We start from the raw sequence: 22,499 nt of genomic DNA, 5'->3' as shown, positions 1-22,499 counted from the left end.
CTATTAGAATCTGTGCCTCGATAAGAATTATTTCCTCATCTTTGTCTCTACTGTTTTTAGACACTGATAGGTACCTTTACTTAATAACAGAGCCTGTAAGCTGATATAGCCATATACCCTCTCTAAATGGAGAGATGTAGTGAGTTAGGTTATGGCTTTTCTGAACAGGACTTCAGGGTTCCCAGCAGACCTATTTGTCGAGTCTACCCTGTTGGTTTGAAAACCAACAGAACAAACTTACAGTTCGCTCTAATCATCATAAGAAGGATTATTCTAAAACAGAACAAGTTTAAAACGCTCAGCGTCTGTCTTTCAGCCTTTTTTTTAACAAAGCATTCGCCAATGACAACAAGTCGCTCCCAGTTTTACTCTTTACTCTTCATCTTCGTCCAGTAGCCTCTCGCCTCGTCACTCCCCCCGTCCTTTTCTTAGGTTCCTCAGTTAACGTCCTCTTCAGTTTTTTCGCCTCTGCCATTATGTGCCTCGACACTCAGATCTGCTCTGAGAAGATGGCCGTAATCTGTCACTCAATCTCATGTGGTATTATGGTTCATCCTATAAAATAATTCAATGTCAGTAGTTTGGCATCTTCCGGTCACACCTCTGTGTTTTTGTAAAGCCCCATCTAGTCGTCCCGGTCACTCACTCGCCACAGCTCAGATCTCATTGGGTCTTAAAGGAGGAAACCGGCCAGCACATACAGATCCTCACCCTCTGCTGGCTCAGCTCAGCTGCCTCTGACATGCTGTCGATGTATGATGACTCTGACTCTGACTCAGGGGTTGCTGTTTCACACCAGGAGACTGGTGACAAGTCACCATGCCAAGACTATTTTAGAAATCTACCACCATCTAGTGGCCACAGTTGAGAAGTGCTTGTAAATCTTTCTTCTTTTTTTTTTTATCTGAGAGACATTTTTACACCTTCCTTCCTCCCTGATGAGGTTGAAAGACTTAAAATTGTGAAGTTTTATTTATTTTCTTCATAATCTGCTTCTTGCTGCACCGGAAAGGAATAACACATATTAGACAGAAAGAGACAAAGCAAAGATTATTAAAGTGTTCACCATTCACCCTTTTTAAAAAAAAATGTATTCTCTTACAGGACACAGGAGAGCCTGGCTGGTGGCGAGGGGAGATCGGGGGAAAAGAAGGCGTCTTCCCTGATAACTTTGTCACCATTATGTCTGAGGCAGAGAAAGAGGTGAGGCCTGAAAAGGAATACAACAAACTGTTGGCAGTTATTTCCATAAGTGGTTAATCATCATGACCTTTATGACAGTGTCAACAAAAACCAAAAACTATAAACTTTTTTACATTGTGTACATTGGTGTATCTAAAGTGGCCAGTGAGTGTATTTTGAAACTGAACAACAGTATAGGGACCTTGAGGGGTCTATGGGCCAGATCTTTGACACCCTTGTAATACAGTATAATAGGAATATGAATATAGGATTTAAGGTACTAACAATACTATAGTAGTATAAAGTTAAAAAATTATAAACCATCAGTCCAACACGATGGCAGGATTTGTGACATCACAACTAGTGGACGCTATGATTGCCTCCTACTGGTGGCCAGTCAGAGTGCAATATGCAATCAAGTGAAGCAGGGAACTACATCACTGAAGGAGTATGAATAGATGTAATGTAAAGACAAATCAGACAAACGGTATCTATGTGCGGAGGAGATATCTGAATATTCTGTGCATCTGGAAATGTTATGTGGTTGTTGTGGGTGTTGTGCCTGCAATGCCTCGGCTCTGCACTGGTATGAAAAGCTTGCAAACAGAGGAAATGAAAGTGAACATTCCCACATACTTTATTGTTTTTTAATTTAAGGCAACTACATTTTTACGCAGGTCTTAAAATGTTATTTGGTGGATTGTTCCTCTGAGAGCGGAGATCAAGACGAGATCAAAACGATTGTTCCTCTGAGAGCGGAGATCAAGACGAGATCAAAACAATCCTGCACATGTACGAAATGTCAACATTTTCATTTTTTTTTTTTTTTTTTTTTTTTACTGTTTCAATAAAAAAAAAAAAAAAATTTCTGGCGTTATTAAAGATGCTGAACAAAATGCGTAAAATAAAATGTTTATTAAGTTGATGGTGAGACCATGAATCCAGCCCCACACTGCTCATTACACTCCACTCAGACACACAGTGTACCTGCTGTACCTTCCATCATCTAATGAATATTGTGGAGCAGTAAACAGCTTAACTTTTTCAAATGCACAAATCCTCCCTGAATTTCTTATGAAGGCTTTCCCTCATAATCAGCCAGATGCCATTTGGCGCAAAGACCATTTCTGAGAAACTCTTAGGCACATCTAATGATCGGTGAACCAGCATCTGAAAACAGGCTCTTAGGTCATGTTAATTATTTTTTGAGAGGACTGTGTAAGAGTTCTCTGGGTGTCAGTTCTGTATGAAGGAAAACAGATTGGTGATACTTCCTGTTTTCCATGTTCATCTAAAGGACCCTCCATGTGTCCTCAAGCAGTGATTTTCACAGATAATGATGTTTATACTCTATGTGCTTGTGCCCATATTTTAGACTCCCACGTCGAGGGTCGGGTCATTGAAATCATTACCTAAGCAGGAGTCCGAAGAGGTAAGCAGCCGGCGCCTATCATCATCACTTGCATTTTCTTAATTGCATGACCTGTACGCATTCTGAGGCTACGGCTTATCGCCACCTCTGTCCTGTTCAGTCACTGCAGTTCAGGCGACGCTCTCGTCCGTCACAAAGTTACTGTTCAGATGTAAGACACCCCCTACTCTCAGTAAATCCAGGATTGTTCCTTCTCTGTTACTCGCATTAGCATTATCTGCTCTTTCCACTCATTCAGAAGCTGAATTCACTCCCTTGTTCATTAAAACACTGTTAATTGTTTTGCCTGTTTCTTCCAAGAACCTTTTAGGATGAGATAATGCATTCGGTGACATTATCTCATCCCAAAGAATGCAACATGCTTCTTATTAACAGCAGTGCAACAGGTCAGGCAGCTTCTAACTTCTGAACATCAGCAGTACAGTATGTGTGTGTGATTTCACAGATTCATGCAGGTTGCTGAATAAAACTTAATACATAAACCACAGGCCCTCCTTGTTTTACCTCAGGCACATTTTTAACCACAGTGAGCATGACAAGCCAGAAACAGACAGAGATCAGATGTTCAGGGACAGAAACGAGGCTCAAATACCCACATATCTATCTTCATTCCCATTCGCCTCTCTCTCTCTCTTACTTAACACTGTTTATTGCAGACATGTAATCATGTTTCCATATAAACCGTGGTGATTTTCCATGCTCATCAGAATTCAGTGATTCAAGCACATTTTTCTAATGCTGATGAGAAATAAGTGTTTTTATAGGTGTGATAGTGTAGAGAAAAAAAATAGATTTGCCCTTTGGCATGATGACATTTAATTATAAAGAAAGCCTGTTCTTGTGAATGTGATATAATAGGTGTGTGAGATGAGACCCCGACGGGTTACATTCTGTAATATAATTGGATTATAGATTGCTTGCTTATTTAATGAATGTCAGCAACAGGGTAACAATTAACTGTTATCACTATTAACTACTGTGTGCTCGAGTGACTTTATACATTGAATATAGATTAAAATATTATAATAATCGTAATATCAAAATCTATAATGGTAACATTATAGACAGCACATAGTCGAATAAACACCCATTTACTGTGTGATCTTCAAGTGATGGGTTGTGCTTGTTGTGACAAAAGCTTCCATTCAGTCCATTATGAGATTTAACCAACACGTACATGAACAGTCAAATCTACTGTTATTGATGCTTCAGACACTACTTTTGTCAGATATACTGTGCATGCCTGCTGCTTAACCACAGTGCATAGTCACGCTTTGACAATACAGATGATGGTGGCAAAGGTTTTCATCCATATATGGCGTTGAGAATATGAGATGCTGGTGAGAATCAGACATTCTCATTTGTCCCGGCTCAAAGGTATTGTTGTCATAGTCATAATAAAGTGCTTAAGGTGAGATGTTAAATGAGGAAGTCTACTATAAGAATTTAAGTAAAAAAAATTTGTAGTAGAATCTAAGTGAAGGGTTTTCGACGATCGATATGAGAATGTTTTGTTTTTTTTCTCACCTGTTTAAGTGCTGAAAAAAATTTAAGTCTGAAAGTAGCACCCACCAACGTCTGCCTACCTGAGCAGATATGTGTTGCATGGTGCAGAATTGCATTGCCTGGTACATTTCTAATGACATTCTCTGTACTGTGCCTCTCCTCCCACCACTTTCCACAGTAGATCCCTTAACTGAAGAACCCCTAGAGTTTCTCGTCTGCAGTACTGCAGTAAGACCCAGGCTCCAAGTGTGGTTTGCTATTAACAGTAATAACAGTATCTGTTTTTAATGCCATATGGAGCCCTAAAAGCCTCGCATGAGACTTTCAATGTAGTTTCACTCCACTCATGCACACCCTCACCCTCCAACCTAGAATACAACAAATGCTTAAATACTTACATAAGGAAAGGCAAGTGTATCTGGATAGTACCTTTCTAAAACAAGACAATTAAAGGCGATAAAGACATACAAAGAACTGACTGGAAAACATCAGACATCAGTTGTTTAGGACCGATAAGGTGTCAATGATTTTATAAAAACTAAAAACAGGAAATGCAGCAGACTGACTGGAAATTAACTTTCTTCAAGTTTCTTGCTTTTAGAGTACAGACCCATCCTGTCAGTTTGCCATCCTTGTCTGGTGGAATGTCCCTACAAATGATAAGAAAGAAAACAACAACATTTATTTTAATTCTTGAATTGTGGACCAAACATTAGATTGCATTGGATTCAAACATAGACAGTGTGCATGTAGTGATGGCTCTGACTGCCACCATCTTGACAGTCCCTCTAATCAAAATGGGCAAAGATGTGGATGATGGGTGCAGCTGAGGCGGGTTGAATGAAGCCTGGGTGCTCAAGCAAGCACAGCAAAGGCACTCACCTGTCAATAAAAGCAGCCATGCTGTTAATTATGAATAACGTTAGGCCTTAATTCAAGTTGAGCAGACGAGTTGTATAAAAATTCACCTAAAATTAGCTATAGAGACCAAAACTGTTTTTGTACCAGGCTGTAAACATGTTTATTTCTGCTGTTAAATTGGACATTTGAACATGGGGACTCCTTCTGTCTGCCGTTTGGATTCAAGTAGCAAAGTAGTGATAGTTGTAAAGATACAGTGAAGGCTAATTTAGTAGCTTTTCCAAGTATAGCTTAGTAAGCATGTTTCAAGTCACATAAGATGATCAGGATGTCGTATTGCTGTGTAGCATTATATGATGACACATTTATAGTAAAGACATTTGGATGTTAAAACTGGGGTTGAGTTATTGGATGATTAAACTGGAGCGAACACAAACGGCTAAAAAAGTGAACTGAGACATGAGAATTGGGCGCAATGATGGTTTTCTCAAGCTACAGATTCAATGAAGAGATGAGGCCAAGATCTGAAGTTCAAGTGCACTTTAATGTGAGCTTGGATTTTTTCCCTTACAATTCTGCAAACATGAAAGGTTCCAAACATGTTCTAGCTCCTAATCTTGAATATTAGATTTTCCTAGTTTAGACCAAATCTGATTTGTTGTTCCTTCTCTTTCCCCCCTGCTTCAGGACTCTGTGTTTGAGGCCATACATGTCAGAGTGTATTAATGAACCATCATCCACTTTGATGTTACTGACCTACTTTTTATGTCCCCTTTCTCTTCCTGTCAGAAGCCGAAGAAGCCACCCCCACCATCAAAAAGCATAGGTAAGAAACACTTGACACCATCTGCCTCATTAAATGCTATCAGCGCAGTAGTAGGTGTGATGGGTTGGTACTTGCAGTGTTTTACCAGCGAAAGCTCACTTAACATTGAATACATTTACAATACACCGCTTAAGGTATGCAGAGGTATACTGATACATCCATAGTTGTAGTATTTAATTACTTGTTAGTTACAGTGTCAGCACATTTCACAGTAATTAAACATTTCACTCTCAATTAAAATGTGCTTCCACTCATCAAAGGTGATTCCAGGTGAGGCATAATGAAGTGCTTCACAATGTCCGAGTGTTATAGAGGGCTAATACTATGGGTTCATTTTGAAATATCTCAAATAGAGCAAGACCATAGAAGGATAAAAAGTTCTAAAAAAAACAACCCTGTTACACGAACGCTCCAAAACAAACAGAAAACCGCAGGCTCAGCACTGATGGACAGACTTGTTTCAGACCCTGACAGTGTTTATGAATTATGGCTGGGAGTATTTCAGAAATTATGTTAAAAGAAGGAAACATTGTGTGGCTGTCTGATGGTTGTTAAATATGAACAGTGTCACTTTTTTTAAATCACATAGCTCAGCTGCATTACAAAATCTTTTTTTTTTCTTTCATCCTCTATGACAGTAAACTTAAATATCTGTGTTGTGGACAAAACATGACATTTGAGGATGTCACCTTGGGCTTTGGGAAACAACATTTTTCATCATTTTGTGGGAACAGCTAATCAATGGACAGAGAAAATGATTCATTGATAATTAAAGTAATTGAAGCAGTAATACTACTGATCTTTTAATCCCACAGGGAATGAGATCTGAAACCTTTTTCATGATCATACCAGCCAAAAGTACGATGGAAGAACAGTATGGACCATATGAGCATGTTTTTTCAGTACTTGCCAGCAGTATATAACAGTAATTCATCCTAGTGATATTATTAACTACATACAACCTCGACCTGGCTCAGCTGCAGAAAATAGATGATGGATTAACCAATAAAAAATCTGTAATAGTTTGTGGTACTAACTGAAGTCCATTGTCTAAACAGTGCCCTTTTATTTTGTGTCTGACTGCCTCCAGTCTGATGCAGAAACATGTTGTAACTAACACGCCTTCAGCATGCAAAGAACAGAATGTCAAATGTCAGACCTTTTTAATGCACAGTGTGCTCTGTCCTTGAGTTTGAGGTTTTCTGCAGAGGAGGTGCCGTCAAGTAACCAAACGCGCTTCTTCAGAAATTGGATTACCATTGAAAACTGTCAGTAATCACATTACTTAAGTGCATTTAAACATACTGAGGTTAGCCGCACAAAGGTTTCATTCTGTTTTGTTTCTCCTGACACTAGCCCTAAAACGCAGAGTCACAATTCAGCTCGATACTTGGAAATTGTCCAAAGAAACTTCTCTTCCAGACTGACACAATGTTTACTCTGAAAATGTTTTCCTTTCACCAAACATGAAATGCAGCAGAGTTTTGTGGTGTCTGAGTGTTACTGTAAAAGCAGTGCTGCCTCACTTCAGCACCTACAGAAGATCTGCAGTTTGCAAAATGCACACTTGCATGATTGTCTTCCTGTCTGCACAGGAAGTAGCACAGTTTGCAGTCATATGCCTCTACCAGTGTGTTGTGTTTCAGTGTGTGTGTGTGGTTGTTTCTCTGTTCAGGGATTGTGTTTCTGTACACAACTTCCTGTGCAAGTTCTGTTTTGTGTGTGGTCATGTATTGCACAAACAAACACACATATAAGTGTGTGCAGATATTTATGCACAGTATTTATCTGGCATATGTGTGCCAGTTTGAGATGAAAAAATAGATCAGTGTGTGAGAAATGGTTTCTTAATACCTTGCAGTGTGTGTGTGTGTGTGTGTGTGTGTGTGTGTGTGTGTGTTTATCAGAGAGCAGTGGTTTTCTGTGTGTGTGATTGTACTTGTGGATGAGTGCGTCTTCCTTGTCGTTTATCTGCTGAGTCTTGAATCAGTCAGACAGACAGACGTGTTGACTTTCTGTGCGCCATGCTTCGTTTTACAGCTCTCAAGCCAGAAGTGCCCAGTGTGGACAAGAAGCCTCATCCCATCAGGCCAGAGGACAGAGGTAGGATGCTTCACCCTCAGGTCGCTCACAGGTTTGGGCCACACATTTTTGATTCGATTTTTTTTTTTCCAAACTTGGAAAATTCTATTCCTGTTTGTCTTCCTTCCCAGTGGTGGAAGAAGATTCTAAAAGTCCCTATAAATTAATGAATATTTGTCTATAAGTACAGAAATCTGATTGTAAAATTAACTAAAAGTATCATACGTTAAAGTACTAAAGTCCTGTAAGCAGCCTTTACTGGTTTCAGTGCTTTCAGCCTTTGTGTCAGGGTCCTTCAAAGACTCCTGAGATAAATCTGAGAGGCCAGACGATGATTAATAACAAAATAGACAAAAAAAATAGACAAAAGAACAAAAAACTAAAATTTACAGCAACACCGACCTGATTCATATTGTGGACTGGATCTTTTCAAACGCCAAAAAAACATGAAAATCACAGATTTCATCTGTATTTTTTTAAGATGATCACATAATTTTCATCTGAAAAGGAACTATTAACTCTAGCTGTCAGATAAATAATAAATGGATGATGATAATGCACTGAAACGTACAGTATTTGCAGTTTAAAGAAGGTAAAGTACAAGTACCTCTAAACTGTAAATATTATTTGTACCACTGCGTGCAGTTTTCAGCTGGAACAGGCCTGTTCATACACATCATATCAGCAACATTGCATCATTCACTGCAGTTTAAATGTCTGTGTGAAATATGTCACACACATAAAGCATAAATAAATAAATATTTTTAAATAAAAGCCCTGGAACATTTCTTTGGACAGAATCAAATCATTTGATAACAAGGCAATGGCAGCAGCTCTGTCTAAAGAGCTGTCTGAAATGAAGAGAATTTTTTCCTGTTGAAGCATTTCAACATGCCTGTGGTTGTTCTGTGATTTGGAGGAAGCACGGGCGCCTCAGGTCACTTTAATCTGGTTATGTTAACACATCAGATGTGGAGCTGTCAAGTCATTTTTGGTAAGGAGAAGGATGTTCTGTCAGTGCACTTTCTGTCTTACTAAGCCGTCTACACCCCCTGTGTGTGTGTGGGGGGGGGGGGGGGTGGGGGATGCCTGCGCTGCTTCCTCCACGTCCTATGTATCTCGCAAGAAGAGTCAAGTCTGAAGAGAAAAAAGCCATTTAAGTGAAGGTTTGTAAAACTGCGTGGCACCAATATTATTAGAACTGCATATTTATCAGCTCAGCTTCGACTGTGAATCAGCGGCACTCGTGCATAAAGTGTCAAGTACATGACAGTGGTGTAATTGAAGCCCATGTTATGTAGAAAGAAGTTTCAGCATGTTGCTGGTTTTTCAACCCTTAAATGAAATTGTCATTTTTCAGACATCACAGCCAAATCTGTCAACTTTGTTTGTGAAATGAAGCTTTTTGACTTGATTCAGACCAAATCAGATTTTGTGGTTTGACGTTTTCTTATTGATTTGAACATGGATTCTGTGTTATGGTAAAAAAAAAAAAATACTATGACCTGTGGCAGAGAAGCTCAAACTGAATCAAAGTTTTGAGAAACAACTCTGTGGTTGTCAATCTGACTGTTTAATCTTCAGACGAGATTTTAAAAACATTGAGTAACCTTGCATTTGCTAGTTGCATTTTTCTTTCCTTAAATATCTTTAAACATGTGGTTTGACTGAGTATCTGTTGAACCTCAGCAAATTGTAAAGTTGCCATTCCATTACACGAAGATGACAGAGATTTCATTTCAGTCTTCTCTTGGAGACTTGGTTCATGTTGACTGCCACTCTTTCTTTTTCCAAACTCTTGTCTTAACTGTCCCCCTTCTCTCTCTCTCTCTCAGATCACAAACCATCCAAGCCTGCAGCGCCTGTGGTCCCGCCCAAGAAGCCGGTCCCCCCTCCTGGGAAAGGCAGACCAGGAATCCTCCCACCGAAGAGGCCAGACAAGCCTCTCGCTCCCTCGCCAATCCTCAAGTAAGTCGAGCATCTATGCATCCGTACAGCCTGTCTGTCGCAGTGTTTTAAACCATTCAAAACATGCACGTGACAGTATTCTCAGCATGAAATGGCATTTTATTGAAAGGGCAAGAAAGTGCCTACTATATATAGTGGACAGTAAAGACTGTAGTAACAATAAAATGAAACGGCCTCATCGCCAATCATTGATTTTTCCCTTTTACCTGCAGGCACAATGGAGAGGTGCCTTCCACACGACCAAAGTCCGAGTTCGAGCCATCATTACCCACCAAACCCAAGACACTGTCTGCAGACTGGGGGGAGAAGACCTCGGATATGGGTATGTACAGTATGGCCCACCCTGAGCCCTGAACAGCAGGGTGCTCCGTTCTACTAATAAGATTTGCTGGTTTATTTTAGAACAACAGACGACATTCAGGATGGAATAAAATATCTTTTCTTTGAAATGAAATCAAAATCATTTTCTATCTACAATAACAGTCTTCAGTTTGTAGCACCCAGATCTGCCCTGTGTCAGTACTTTAGACTTTGTTTGCATCTGAATGCTTCATTATAAAAATGTTGCATCGTATTGTTCACCACATTGAAAATTTGGGGTTGTGGTGTCTGGAAAACATCTATCCATCATTCTCCGTCTGGCACATAAATGTCTAAGTATGCATAAATCTCTTCACACACACATTTTGTGGCTTTGTTTGTGTGAGATATATAGTATACATCTCATCACAGGAAGTCATGTATTGACACTAATGTCTGATAATGCACACACACACTGGAACAAACTGCAGTGGTAGTCCAAGCAAGTCAATTTGATTTGTCAAAAGATGATTTTTATTTGTCATTAACATTCTGTGCTGAATGGAAACAATCAGGAAATAACTTTTTATTTCTCTGATTGATGACCGCTTTATCGAGGCCAGCGTCTGTGGAGGTTTGGCCGATCTGAGTGTCTGATCGTGCTCCGTTTTCCCAAAAGTTGAACCTCTGAAATGACCTCTGTGCTTGCCTGGACGCGATGGTAAAAACAAAGAAATCTTTTAAGACAAGTTGATAGTATTTTTATTTTTTATCACCACTTATCAATTTTTTTATCCATTCTTGGGACAGGGCAAAACTTAGTAAAAGATGTGAGATGCATTTAACAGAGCTGGAGAGTGACAAAAGCCTCACAAAGGTGATAAAGAGCTGCTAAAACACTTCACACCAGAAGACCGTCTGACGCGCATGAACCCACCCAAAGAACACAAAGATTCAATCGTTCCCTCGTTGCAGCTGCAAAGTGCTGTTACACAACAGTCCCTGAAGTTAATTCTCACGGTGGCCTTTATTTTTGTCCACGTTCTCAAATCTCCCAAGTTCTTAGTTTTATGTCATGTCTGTTTTCTGGTCAGCTCACAGTAAAATTCTTTTTTTTTTTTTAAACAGAAATTCAGCTTTCAATGACAAACAGTGGTGTGGCTTTAAATCAAGAATTTGCCACTTCGCATTTAGAAAATTATTGATCCTAACCTTTTTATCATTGACTCTGATAATATGCCCAAAGAACCAGTGCACCAACACATCCTAAATATCAGCACATACATTTAGAGGCACACATTTAGTGTATTCAAATCAAATCAAATAAAATTTTATTTGTATAGCCCAAAGTCACAAAGTACATTTGCCTCAGAGGGCTTTACAATCTGTGCAGGGAGTGACACCCTCTGTCCTTAGACCCTCGGTTCGAGTGAGGAAAAACTTGCCCACAAAAAACCCTATTGAGCAGGAAATAATTATTGATCCTGCAGCGAGCAAAGGAAAAATTCTTCGAGAGGGCTACGTGACGCAGGCTATAATCCACCTGATCAACAGTAAAGGAACATTGACCTCACATGAACATGCATCGTGGGTGTGGATCACAAGTGGACAGCTCTAATTATAAGTGATCAGATCAGTCAAACTACGTGCAACGTTTCTTCAGTTTGTCGCAGTATCAATGTCAAGGTGTTTAAACTAGGGCTGTCAATCGATTAAAAAAAATTAACTAATTAATCGCAAAAAATTCTGTAATTAATCGCGATTAATCTATCAATAAATGTATCAATAAATTAAATGCATTTTTCTGAGACTTAAGCTTATAATGAATATTTATTTATGTAAAATGATCAAATTAATGTAGAATAAACACAGAGAAAGTACATTTAAATTCATTCATGTTATTGGCTTAAGGTGCACATATGCACAGTGCAAATAGAAAAAAGCCAGAATGAGGAAATATACTGACGAGTGCCACACTCCTGTAGTGTAGACTGGGTGTTTTGCTTTGAGGTGATATGTTAAAGTCGTGTTACTTCTGTGGAATTTAAATTCGGCTTTGCAAACTTTGCAAATTGCCTTGTTTTTGTCCAACGAGCCGTCGGGCAACTTTAAAATGAAATGTTCCCCCTAAAAGTCCGTCCTTATCCATCTTTCCGCCATAGACTCTCCTTTAGTTAGGATAGATCATAGACATATATACATAGACGCCTCATTGAGCAGGTTGGTCCGTTGCTGCGATACGTTACCTTGTCCGCCATATTGGATGTGGCAGATCTGCCCGTAAACTAATACAAGCAGGGCCGGTTTTAGCTGTGGGCAATGTGGGCGACCGCCCAGGGCGCAGTCTCCGTGAAGGCTTTAAGTTAATGGCTTTTATACACCCATTCACACACACACTAATATATCTGGGAAACAAAGCTCTACTTTGCCACATCCAAAATGGCGGCCGCCACCGGAAGTAAACAAAACTGCGTTAATTGCGTTAATTTCTTTTAACGCGTTAATTCTTTAAAATTAATCGACAAAATTAACGCGTTAATTTTGACAGCACTAGTTTAAACAGCATTTAAATTCAGATTTATTTCAGAAGACATTTTATTGACAGAAAACATGTCAGATTTGACAAATACAGTACAAAGTCATCAATGCAGGCTACGTCTGTGTTGCCTGAGAGAACAGAAAGTCCCCAGATTCTAAAAGAAATCTCAGTTTTGTGGGAGTTGTATTAGGAGAAACTTTGTAAAACTCCATCTACTACCAATTCTTAATTAACTGGTCCTTCAATTCATTTAGATTAAAATAGAACAAAGCCTGTAGTCTTTGCAGGCTGAAATGATCTACTGGTTTGATTGTATATGGAGGAGCGGGTGAGATCTGCTTGCGATAAGATCAGCTGCGTGACGCATGTTGATACCAGCTTTTAACGGGCTCTATGCGTGTGCAGAGTTGGTGGTTATTAAAGCCAGTTATGAGCTTCAAAACCTTTTGAACACTGGTGATGGACAGCACTCCCAAGGTACCACGAACGCTTCGAATATGGCCTTATACAACCTAAAGAGATGGAGATCAGTGGAGCTCACAGAGGCGCTACGGGATCAAAGAGGAATCTCGCCCATAGATCTCTGCCTTGTTTAACTCTTTTGCTCTCTATAGTGGCTGCCATAGTGAGCAACAGCTTGTGGGGGAATTCTGTTTTCTTCTTCACACATGGAATTACACAGGATCAAGCATCTTGAGGTCATCCTTAATGTTTGTTAAGGCATCTTGAACTCCTGTGCACTCTCTCTCAACTGAATGAACTGAACGTTGATGAACAAACTTGCCTACGACACAGCTCTTTGGTCGATGAAATAAACTTTAGTTGGAAGTCTGTGCTCATAGATACTGAGCGTTAAGGTCTGTTTACATAACCACAGAGAACACAAAAACACAACGCAACACAAAAAGTATGAGTATTTGGAAGTGTACTTTCTGCTGCTTTGTTTGCTAATACCATTAGCCGGCAGTTAATGAAGCTGCTTATCAGATTGCATTCAAATTGAATTAAATTAAATTTGAAGTGTCAGGTCAGCAGTGAATGTTTCCTTTAGTCATGGGTGAAATATTCCTCATAAACATAATTTTCTCTCCTTGTTTCTCTCTCTCTGCCTCCCTTATCTGTTCTCAACAGATCTGATGAGTTTCGATGACTTGTCGTCTACCTCGGAGAAGCTCTCTCACCCCACTGCTAACAGACCAAAGATGCCTGGCAGGAGGCTGCCTGCCCAGTTTGGTGGACACTCGGTGAGCACACACGAGCACTCGGCATACACACAGATTGCACCTGTGCCGATCAGCAAAGTATGAAGAATGTAATGGTTACCTGGTTTCAGACTTTCTTTCTTTCTTTCTGTCTGTCTGTCTGTCTGTCTGTCTGTCTCTGTGTCTGTCTCTCTCTCTCTCTCTCTCTCTCTCTCTCTCTCATGCATTTAATTATAATTTTTAATTTGTTATCAGTCAATAAAAAATATTCCTGTCAATCAAACAACAAATCAAACTCTTCCATCGCAGCCCAACAAGGACGTGAGCATTGAGAAATCCCTGAAGATGGATGAAGAGGAGCCAGCCAAACCAAAGCTAACAGAAACCAGAAAGGTGATTATACTGTAATTCAGTAATATCCTTTTAAAGAAAATACAGAACACATCATTGGGTCAATGATCCTCTTAAAACATGAAATATCTCCCGTGTCCGCTTTCCCTCTTTTGTTTTTGAGTGAATTTATTCTAGTATCTGAATCTATTCATTTCGCTTCACTTCCACAGTCAAAGCATGCTTCATGAAAGCTTTTTTCAAATCAGAGGCAGATTTAGATTCATATTGATGAGATGACAGCAACTTGAAAATCAATAATCACTCTCCCTCACATCCATCCCTGACATGTATGTTGAAGCACTTCATGTTAATGTTTTAGTCCCCTGAATCTCTGGATGTTCCCTTTTCAGTCTTTAAACTAAACTTTGGCCAACATCTGTTGTGTTGTGTCTCACTGCACTTCAGCAGAGGATTTAAACCCTCACCTGTCCTGCTGCTTCCAGTCGCCACCATTAAACCTGTATCACAAATCAGAATGACACCCTAACACTGTAATGAGGAAACGGCAAGTTAAATAATTAATTAGCCATTATCATTTTATTATTTAAAATGCAGGTCCAGCTTCTCCGATATTGATACCCTACAGTGAACTGAATATCTGGTTTGTGGAGCTGCTGACTGAGTGGAAAAACTTTTCAGCAGCTTCCGAACTGTCTCTCTAAAATCTTTGCTTCAGCAGTCGAGACATTACAAAGATTGCTCTCTCTTGATCTAACAAATAAGCAGTGACATGAAACATTGCAGTGTCGCCGTCTTTGTGCAAGAGATCAAAGCAAGGGAAAACTTCCTGCTAAGCTTCGGAAGAAATGAGTGGGATGGTTCACAGTGGGATCTCTCACCAGTGTTAAGATAATATTATAGACTAAACCACTGAAAGGACAACATGAATAAATGTGGAGCAATATGTGACATTTTCAGGTTTTCTTTGTCTGTTGACATTAAACAAGCAGTTTGAATATGTTATGGCATCGATTAATGAAGAAAATAAGTTAGTGTCTGACCTGGAACCTTAGACGCCTCCTTTATTTCATGCAGGTAACATCATTTATTTCAGTGAAATTATTGAGGCTCTGCATTTGTAACAGGGTCAGGAATGACTTCAGTGATGCGCAGGCCTATAATACATCTTGCTGAAGTGCTATCCACCTTCAACGCATGAAATAGACCCTAACCCCTGAACTGAGCGGTGCAGAGTCCTCTCCTCAGAGCAACTCACAGGGCGATCAGTCAACACCATGGAAAACAAAGGTTTTAATCCAGAATCACCCTCACAAAGCTGACCTGACAAACACAATAGGCACTTTCCAGATGGTTAGCCAGTTCTGAGTGTGAGTGTGAAGTAAACAAGAAGAGAGGGAGGACGACCACCTGCTGCTCAGTCTTCCCATTCAGCATTTCATTAATTGCCTCAGATGCTATCTAGTCCAGATTGGTCATGGTCAGCCAAGACTAATTAGTTCATTTGTGGGTACACAGCATCAGGCCCCCGTATGATTAAAAACAAGCACGCACGCACACACACACACACACACACACACACACACACACACACAGTCAGGATTGAGCCTAGCTTGAAGATGAAATCCAGGGCACGCACTCTGTCCTCCTCTTCACCCTCATTTAGTTTCAAAATGAGATTCTGACCTTTGTGGCCTTTACTCCCATGAAGGTAAAGGATGAGAGTATGTGAGCCCTCCGGGGGAGGAGGACCATTGAATTCCTTGTCAAAGCAGAATAACTGGCAGCTGAGGCACAGTGGAAGAGGTGCATTATAACGGGATAAACGAACGGTAGAACAAAATAAATTCCCCAGTACAGGCAACGATGATCTTTTTATTAGAGGGATGGTTCACAGCAGCTTTACATGCAATATGTGTTAGGATGTTAATACAGTTGAGATGAGACGGGGGAGATGAATTCAAGAAAAAACCTGAATACATACATGAAGAAACATAATAAAGGTGCACTTGAGGTTGGAGTCTATCCTAAAACAACATCCTCATATGAATGTTTAGAGGTACTCATCACTGTAATCATTCTTTCTCCCTACATTGGCCTGAAGAGATTCCTTCTTGTGCAACAGCAACATAACAGATGGTGGACAAAATCCACAATCCTCTGTCCAAACATGTTTTCTAAAGTGATGCAGAAGCTAATATGAGAAAGTTTGCCAAATATAAAGAGTATCTTTGTGTCTTGAACCAGCACCAAACCTACATGCCATTAGCAAAATGTATCCCTTCACTATGGCTCCATGAGGAAACGCTGTCCAAAGAGAGGAGTTTATAGCACCAACACTAACTTCGGAAAGCTTTGGCTGAATTTAAGAGTTTTGCACAGACGTACCTGGATTTTGTCTGTCTCATCTTACTTCATTGCCTGTAGAGACATGAGGGAATACACTTTGAACGTACAGCACATGTAGTATCGTTTAGTGCAGGGAATGTATAATCTGTGCCAGCATGTTTTATCTAAAAGTGCAAAACAAAAATGTCAAACTTGATCCCTGAAAACCATTGTCAGCCTAATTTTGTCCTCATAGGAAACTGATCTGGAATCATTAAAGGAATTGATAACGAATTGGACCAATGAACAGAATTGATTGAGCAGAATTGATAACACCACTGGTATCTGGTAAATCTTATCAACCATCCCTAATCTGGTATTGAAAAAAGATTCAAACATTACACACGCTTCACCAAACTAAAGTTTTTATTTTTCCAGCTGCCGTGTTTTCTATGTTTTTATCATGGCATATGTCATAGTGAGTTGACCTAGTTGACATTGACTTTTGACTTTTGAATCAAGGTTCATTATTGGAGCTCGGCTGGCAGCTGGTTGGCTGGATGGTTTGAGGTCAAAAGCATATACTGGACGTGTTGCTCTGGCATGCAATACAAGACATCTGTCTGATCACATGAACATATATTGTTGAGGTGAAAGGGTCTCTGTAGATCAGTTCTGGTTATTTTAAGTGATCCTCTTCATCCTGTGCTGACACCTTTCTGTCCTAGATGTAGGATTAGAATACCCAGCATGAAAGGTAACTAAGTAACTTACCCTCTGCTCTCATTTTATCTTCCACAGCCTTCCACTAACATCATATCCCACTCATCGTCATTCCACAAGCCCGCCATGCCCACCGTAACCAGTGTTGAGGCCAAGCCGAGCCCTGCGGTAGCCCCGAGCTCAGACAGCGCGTTGCTCGGTGGCAAGGCCCGCCTGGAGCCCGATGAGCCCAACTCCCAGCTGGATGAGCTGAGGAGCCAGATGAAGGACCTGCTGCTGTCTGTGGAGCTCCTGAAGGCCCAGCAAATGTAATGAAACAGAAAACTGAATGTGTCACGGAAGGATGCAAGCTTTTAGAAATCACTGAACATTAAACATGACTCGTGATTTAATGCAGCGCTTCATGCCGATACTTAGAATTTAGCATTTTAGCTTCATTTTAAATTAGTAAAGAATAAAAAAAAAAAACACATTTATTTTATCTCCAAAGAACACATAATAGTAACATCATGAGTTTTTCTGCATGCTGCAGGGGTTTCACACGTGCTAACGGGTGTGTTTGTGTGTGTGTTTTCTCCAGGAAAGAGATAGCGGAGCTACGAGGAGAGCTGGATGAGGAGAGGCTAAAGCGCGTGGCCCTTCAGGTAACATCGACCCCCACAGCAACACACGCTGGGCTGTCCACATTCATTAGTGTCATTAGTTTGTAATTGGTTTGTACGATAAACACAGTGCAGTCGTGACTTTTGCTGCCGACTGGCAGCGAATTGCAGCACAGAGAGGCTTAAGGTGGTGAGAATAGTCGACGTGGGTGGATGAAGACGGGGTTGCTTAGCTACTTCCTGCACAGAGAAACCTACACTGGGCTTTTTGCGCAGTGACATCTTAACAGGGAGAAAGAGAGGAGGGATGACATGCAACAAAGGGCCACAGATCTGAATTGAACCCTGGGCCACTGCAGCAAGGCCTGAGGCTTTGTAAATGTAAATGTTCTAGCGGTGAACCGCTTTCTTTTCGCAGCCTCGGGGCATCATCTAAGGCTAGAAACTGTAGTCTCCGTGCTGTGTGACTTTCAGTAGAGTTCAGGGTCAAGTCATTGTCTTGTTCCATGAATTTGCTGGAGACGCATCGTGCTATCTCAGCACTTTGTGCCGTCAGGCAGTGATTTCTGCCAGCCTGTGTTTCAGAGCAACTTGGTGGCTGCAGTCAGCCGCAGTGCTCCTTTTAACTTTTTTTGGCACTTCAAATAAAGCCCAGAAAACAAACACACACACACACAAACAGTCTTAACTGGTTCCATTTAGTAGCTTTCAAACCTGTCACATGATCTTCATTAGTACGCGGAGCCAGCCAAGTCGTCATGGAAATGTTAAATTTTTTTTTTGTAATAAGTCTTAATAAGTCTCACTAATTAAAGGTGCCCTGTTGAGTTTTCTTGTAAACAAACAAAAGTTCTGTTTCCATTCAGTCTTACTCACCAGAACACATTTTGTTCACACTCTAACCTGTGTCCATGTGCAAAACCTCTTCTGAATCCAGCACTGTTCACATTCATGTTTCATCGACACTGCCTTTGCCAGCACGTTAAAGCAACATCTCGGCGTGTTTCGCCACCGACTAATGATATCGCATCACCCGAGTGCACACGTGCATCCTGATGCACGGGATAAACAAACATCTCCATACTGCTGCCAGAGGACAAAACCTCGCCCGAGTTCACACATGATACACACTCGGTTTACTCGTCATGAGGACTTTAGAGAGGGTCTAATGATGCATTGTGGGAATTGTAGGATCACGTCCAAACCTAGAGACCAGAGTCAGGATTTATTGGCCACCACTTTATTTTCCTGCTGCATGGCAGCCACTGGAGCTGATCTCAGCTGTTCTAGACAATGTTTGTGGCTGCAGAATGTTTCAGAAGTGTCTCTCCGCTCTGCCACATGGAGTTAGCACAGTGTCAGGTGGGCTGCTCCTATTAGACACTTTTACAGTCCCTTTGAGATTCTGACTCCTTCCACCTCTGTGTGCCCCACCATGATCCACCATCAGGAGCCTGATCATTAGCACTATCTGCTGAAACACGGGCGTACGCCACACAGCTCTTCATAGCAGGGCATCGATTTAAATCACACATCAGAGGAGGAGAGACCCCCCACAGAGAGCTCCAGGCTTATATAGTCCAAACACACACACACACACAGCATGAATGCAGATTTGTTTAAACCCCCTATGGCTAACTTTGACTTCCACAGATATGTGGAAAGAGGTGAAGAAGATGATTTCCACCACATTTATTGTCCCTCAGAACTTTGAAGCTTTCCTTTGGGTCTTGTTTAGATATTTCCAGTCGAACTCGGAGGATTGCAAGGAAACGACTAGAATGGAGGATTCATCTTCTCCCTTTGACTTCGACAAGTCTTTTTGTTTTTCACAGCTGCCCTTCCAGTCAAAATCTCCCTTCAGTCAATAACCAGAGGGATCCATTTGGATCCTTTTTGAAACAGTGTATCAATCTTTTGGTTTAATCTTGTCTCAGCTTTGCCACCATGTGTGAGATAGACAGAGAGCTTTTCTTCTGTCCATAATCTGTGGAAGAAAAGTATGTGACTGTAGAGAAAACGTTTTGTCGGTTAAATAAAAAGCTACAGTGAAAGGTGGTTAGCTTAGCATAAAGACTAGAAAACTAGAGGGAAGCAGCTAGCCTGGCTTTGTCCAAAAGTAAAAAAAAAAAAAAAAAAGAATCCACCTACCAGCACAACTGAAGCTCACTAATGAACACATCACATCTTACCTGTTTGATCTGGGCAGAGCCAGGCTTTTCTGCCCCGTTTCAGTCTCTGTGCTAACTGCCTTCTTTCTTGTCTTCCTGAGAGTTAAGATGAATACCTTTCACATCTCTGCTGTAAGTGTTGGGTTTTTACCTTGCACTGAACTTCTTTAGTGTATCTGGGCATCAGGGACGAACAAATGAGCAACAGTCAAATAAACGGTTTGGTTATTTAACAGTTATTTAACAACCGTTTTAGATTGAAACTGTGCGATTTGATTGACAGTGTGCTGGCAGCAAGTACATCAAACTTTAACCCCTTTTCCAGAAAAGGCAAAGAACATCCAAGTGATTTGTTTCCATCCACTAATATTAGGAGCTGGTTCATGGAGATAAACAGTATTTGGTGTATTAATGTGAAGAATGTTCGTCTCTTCATCAATTTGCGCTGTCTTTTCTGTTTTTCTGTGTCTCTAATCTGTTCAGTTTGTCGACTCTGTGGTTGAGTAATAATTTACAGACTTGGTGTCCTTAGATGAGTGTGTTTGTAGTGATGCCCAGCTGTCTGAGAGATCCTGTAACCCAACAAACATAGGACCAAAGACATAACCACATTACTGGTTCATTAGTGACTCGTATATTCGAACATAAAGGGTTTGTCAAAGACGTCAGGCACTGTAGCTTTCTAATCCCTGCCTCAGCAGGACGCTTCCAGCACTGTGCTTCACATGAAGGGACGCCCTGACAGATCCAGCACTTGATATTATGCTGCTTTACTTTCCCGTGTCTTAATCTCCATTCTGTGTGTGTGTGTCCTCGCAGATGGAGATAGAAAAACTAAAGCGGACCGTGCACTCGACGTGAAGCCCTCGCTCCAATCAACAGCAAGCCTCAAGGTCAGCCGCTGGCCTGTCGACTAACCAGAGAGCAGGGGAGGGGAGGGGAGGGGGGTAGAATGAACGGAGAGAGAGAGAGGGTGGAGAATCAGACGAACCACCTGGAACACAATCCTTTTCCGTGGGGTGTACAAAAATCAACTCTCCCCACATTTGTAAGATTTACATTTTGCACATATCATTTTTTTTTTTCAAAGCTAGATGTAAGTTACAGATGTATATGTTTCTCTTTATTTCTTTTTTTTTTTTTTTATCTTGCCAACACACAACAAAAAAACAAACAAAACTGAGGCCTTACTTTAAACTACTGCGCTGGACGACCCTGCCGCTCACACTCTCTCCCCGTCACTCTGGTGTTCCTCGAACCCCTCAGGGAGGAGGTTCCCTCTCAGTACTACTGACTTTGTATAAAGCAGGGTGGGGGCGCTTGTTTTCGTTTTGTTCTTTCTTTTTCTCCTCGCCTGATTTTTCTTCTTTTTCTTGTATTTTTTTTATTTTTATGATGCACAAATAGTTGATTTTAAAAAGAGAAAGAAATGTTTTGATTTCAGTTAACATCTTTTGATCCTCACATCTGTTTTTCCTTTCCTTTTCGCGGCGCCCGTCGGCAGAACTCTCCGCTCCAGGGCGCCTCGCAGAGCTCTGCTCTCGTGTTGTTCTTCATCTTTTATATGGTTCCTAGCATTCCTATCCAGGGTAACACTACTGTGCCTGTTAAAAACAAAATTATATTAAGTGTTTGTAATGGGAGCATACATATACCATGATGGTGTCTGGAAATTTTGCAGCATGATATTGTATATCTATATTTTTTAAGTCTACTGACACGCCTAGTCAAATACTATATATAATATATATTATAGATATATATATATATATATATAGGGCCTCTTCTATGCTGGTCTCTTCTATTTTTGTCAAACTGGTTCACCCTGCTGGGAATGTCCTAACAGGGTTAGCTGGAGTTCCAGTCTGCAGGTAATGCAGACAGAATCTACATGCAAAAACAAACTCTGAAGACAAAGTAAGGAAGGAGAGACTGCGTTCATTCATTAACATAAAAAGAAACAAAAAACAAAGCCGCCTCATTCTGATCATCTCATGCAGCTTTTCTTGTTTTTAATCTGACCACCAATCCCTCTAATCCCTGTCGTGGACCATCTCTCTTCGATTCAGAGCTAATCACATGGGAAGCCTCGTCAAAATGCGTTCGGCATCGGTTGTCCCGTCATTTTACAGTCTTCTCATCTCCATATCTTCCCACATTCCAAGTACGCAACTTAAACTAACTGGAAGCAAACAGTACAGAGCAGCGATATCATGAGATCACTTCACATTCACCATCTTATTCTAACTCTGTTTGAGGAGCAGAGAGTTAACGTCCCTCTGTGCAGTCATTTCTATAATCCTAACAGTTATTCCCCCAGAAGAAATATTTGCGTAAATGAGACAATCCCCATGTAATCTCTGTCTGCCACACTAGAGTCAGAGCTCTAGAATTCGAAATCACTATCTGAAGTATCTCAATAAATT

General features: G+C 40.7%; 1 protein-coding gene across 1 annotated transcript in view; it reads left to right on the top strand.

The window, feature by feature from the left end:
• Nucleotides 1-22,261, top strand: part of cd2ap (CD2-associated protein) — a 55,796-nt gene extending 33,535 nt beyond the window's left edge. Inside the window, exons 9-19 of the mRNA XM_010745780.3 lie at nucleotides 1,105-1,203; nucleotides 2,558-2,614; nucleotides 5,771-5,807; nucleotides 7,848-7,910; nucleotides 9,725-9,857; nucleotides 10,070-10,179; nucleotides 13,828-13,940; nucleotides 14,208-14,291; nucleotides 17,379-17,608; nucleotides 17,881-17,944; nucleotides 20,893-22,261. Of these exons, the coding sequence (XP_010744082.1) occupies nucleotides 1,105-1,203; nucleotides 2,558-2,614; nucleotides 5,771-5,807; nucleotides 7,848-7,910; nucleotides 9,725-9,857; nucleotides 10,070-10,179; nucleotides 13,828-13,940; nucleotides 14,208-14,291; nucleotides 17,379-17,608; nucleotides 17,881-17,944; nucleotides 20,893-20,934 (1,032 nt within the window). The 3' untranslated portion in view covers nucleotides 20,935-22,261. The remainder of the gene's footprint in view (nucleotides 1-1,104; nucleotides 1,204-2,557; nucleotides 2,615-5,770; nucleotides 5,808-7,847; nucleotides 7,911-9,724; nucleotides 9,858-10,069; nucleotides 10,180-13,827; nucleotides 13,941-14,207; nucleotides 14,292-17,378; nucleotides 17,609-17,880; nucleotides 17,945-20,892) is intronic.
• Nucleotides 22,262-22,499: the final 238 nt, after the last annotated feature.

The sequence above is a fragment of the Larimichthys crocea genome, chromosome XI (assembly GCF_000972845.2).
Source record: "Larimichthys crocea isolate SSNF chromosome XI, L_crocea_2.0, whole genome shotgun sequence".
NCBI lineage: Eukaryota > Metazoa > Chordata > Actinopteri > Sciaenidae > Larimichthys > Larimichthys crocea.
This window is presented reverse-complemented; position numbering and strand designations above follow the sequence as displayed.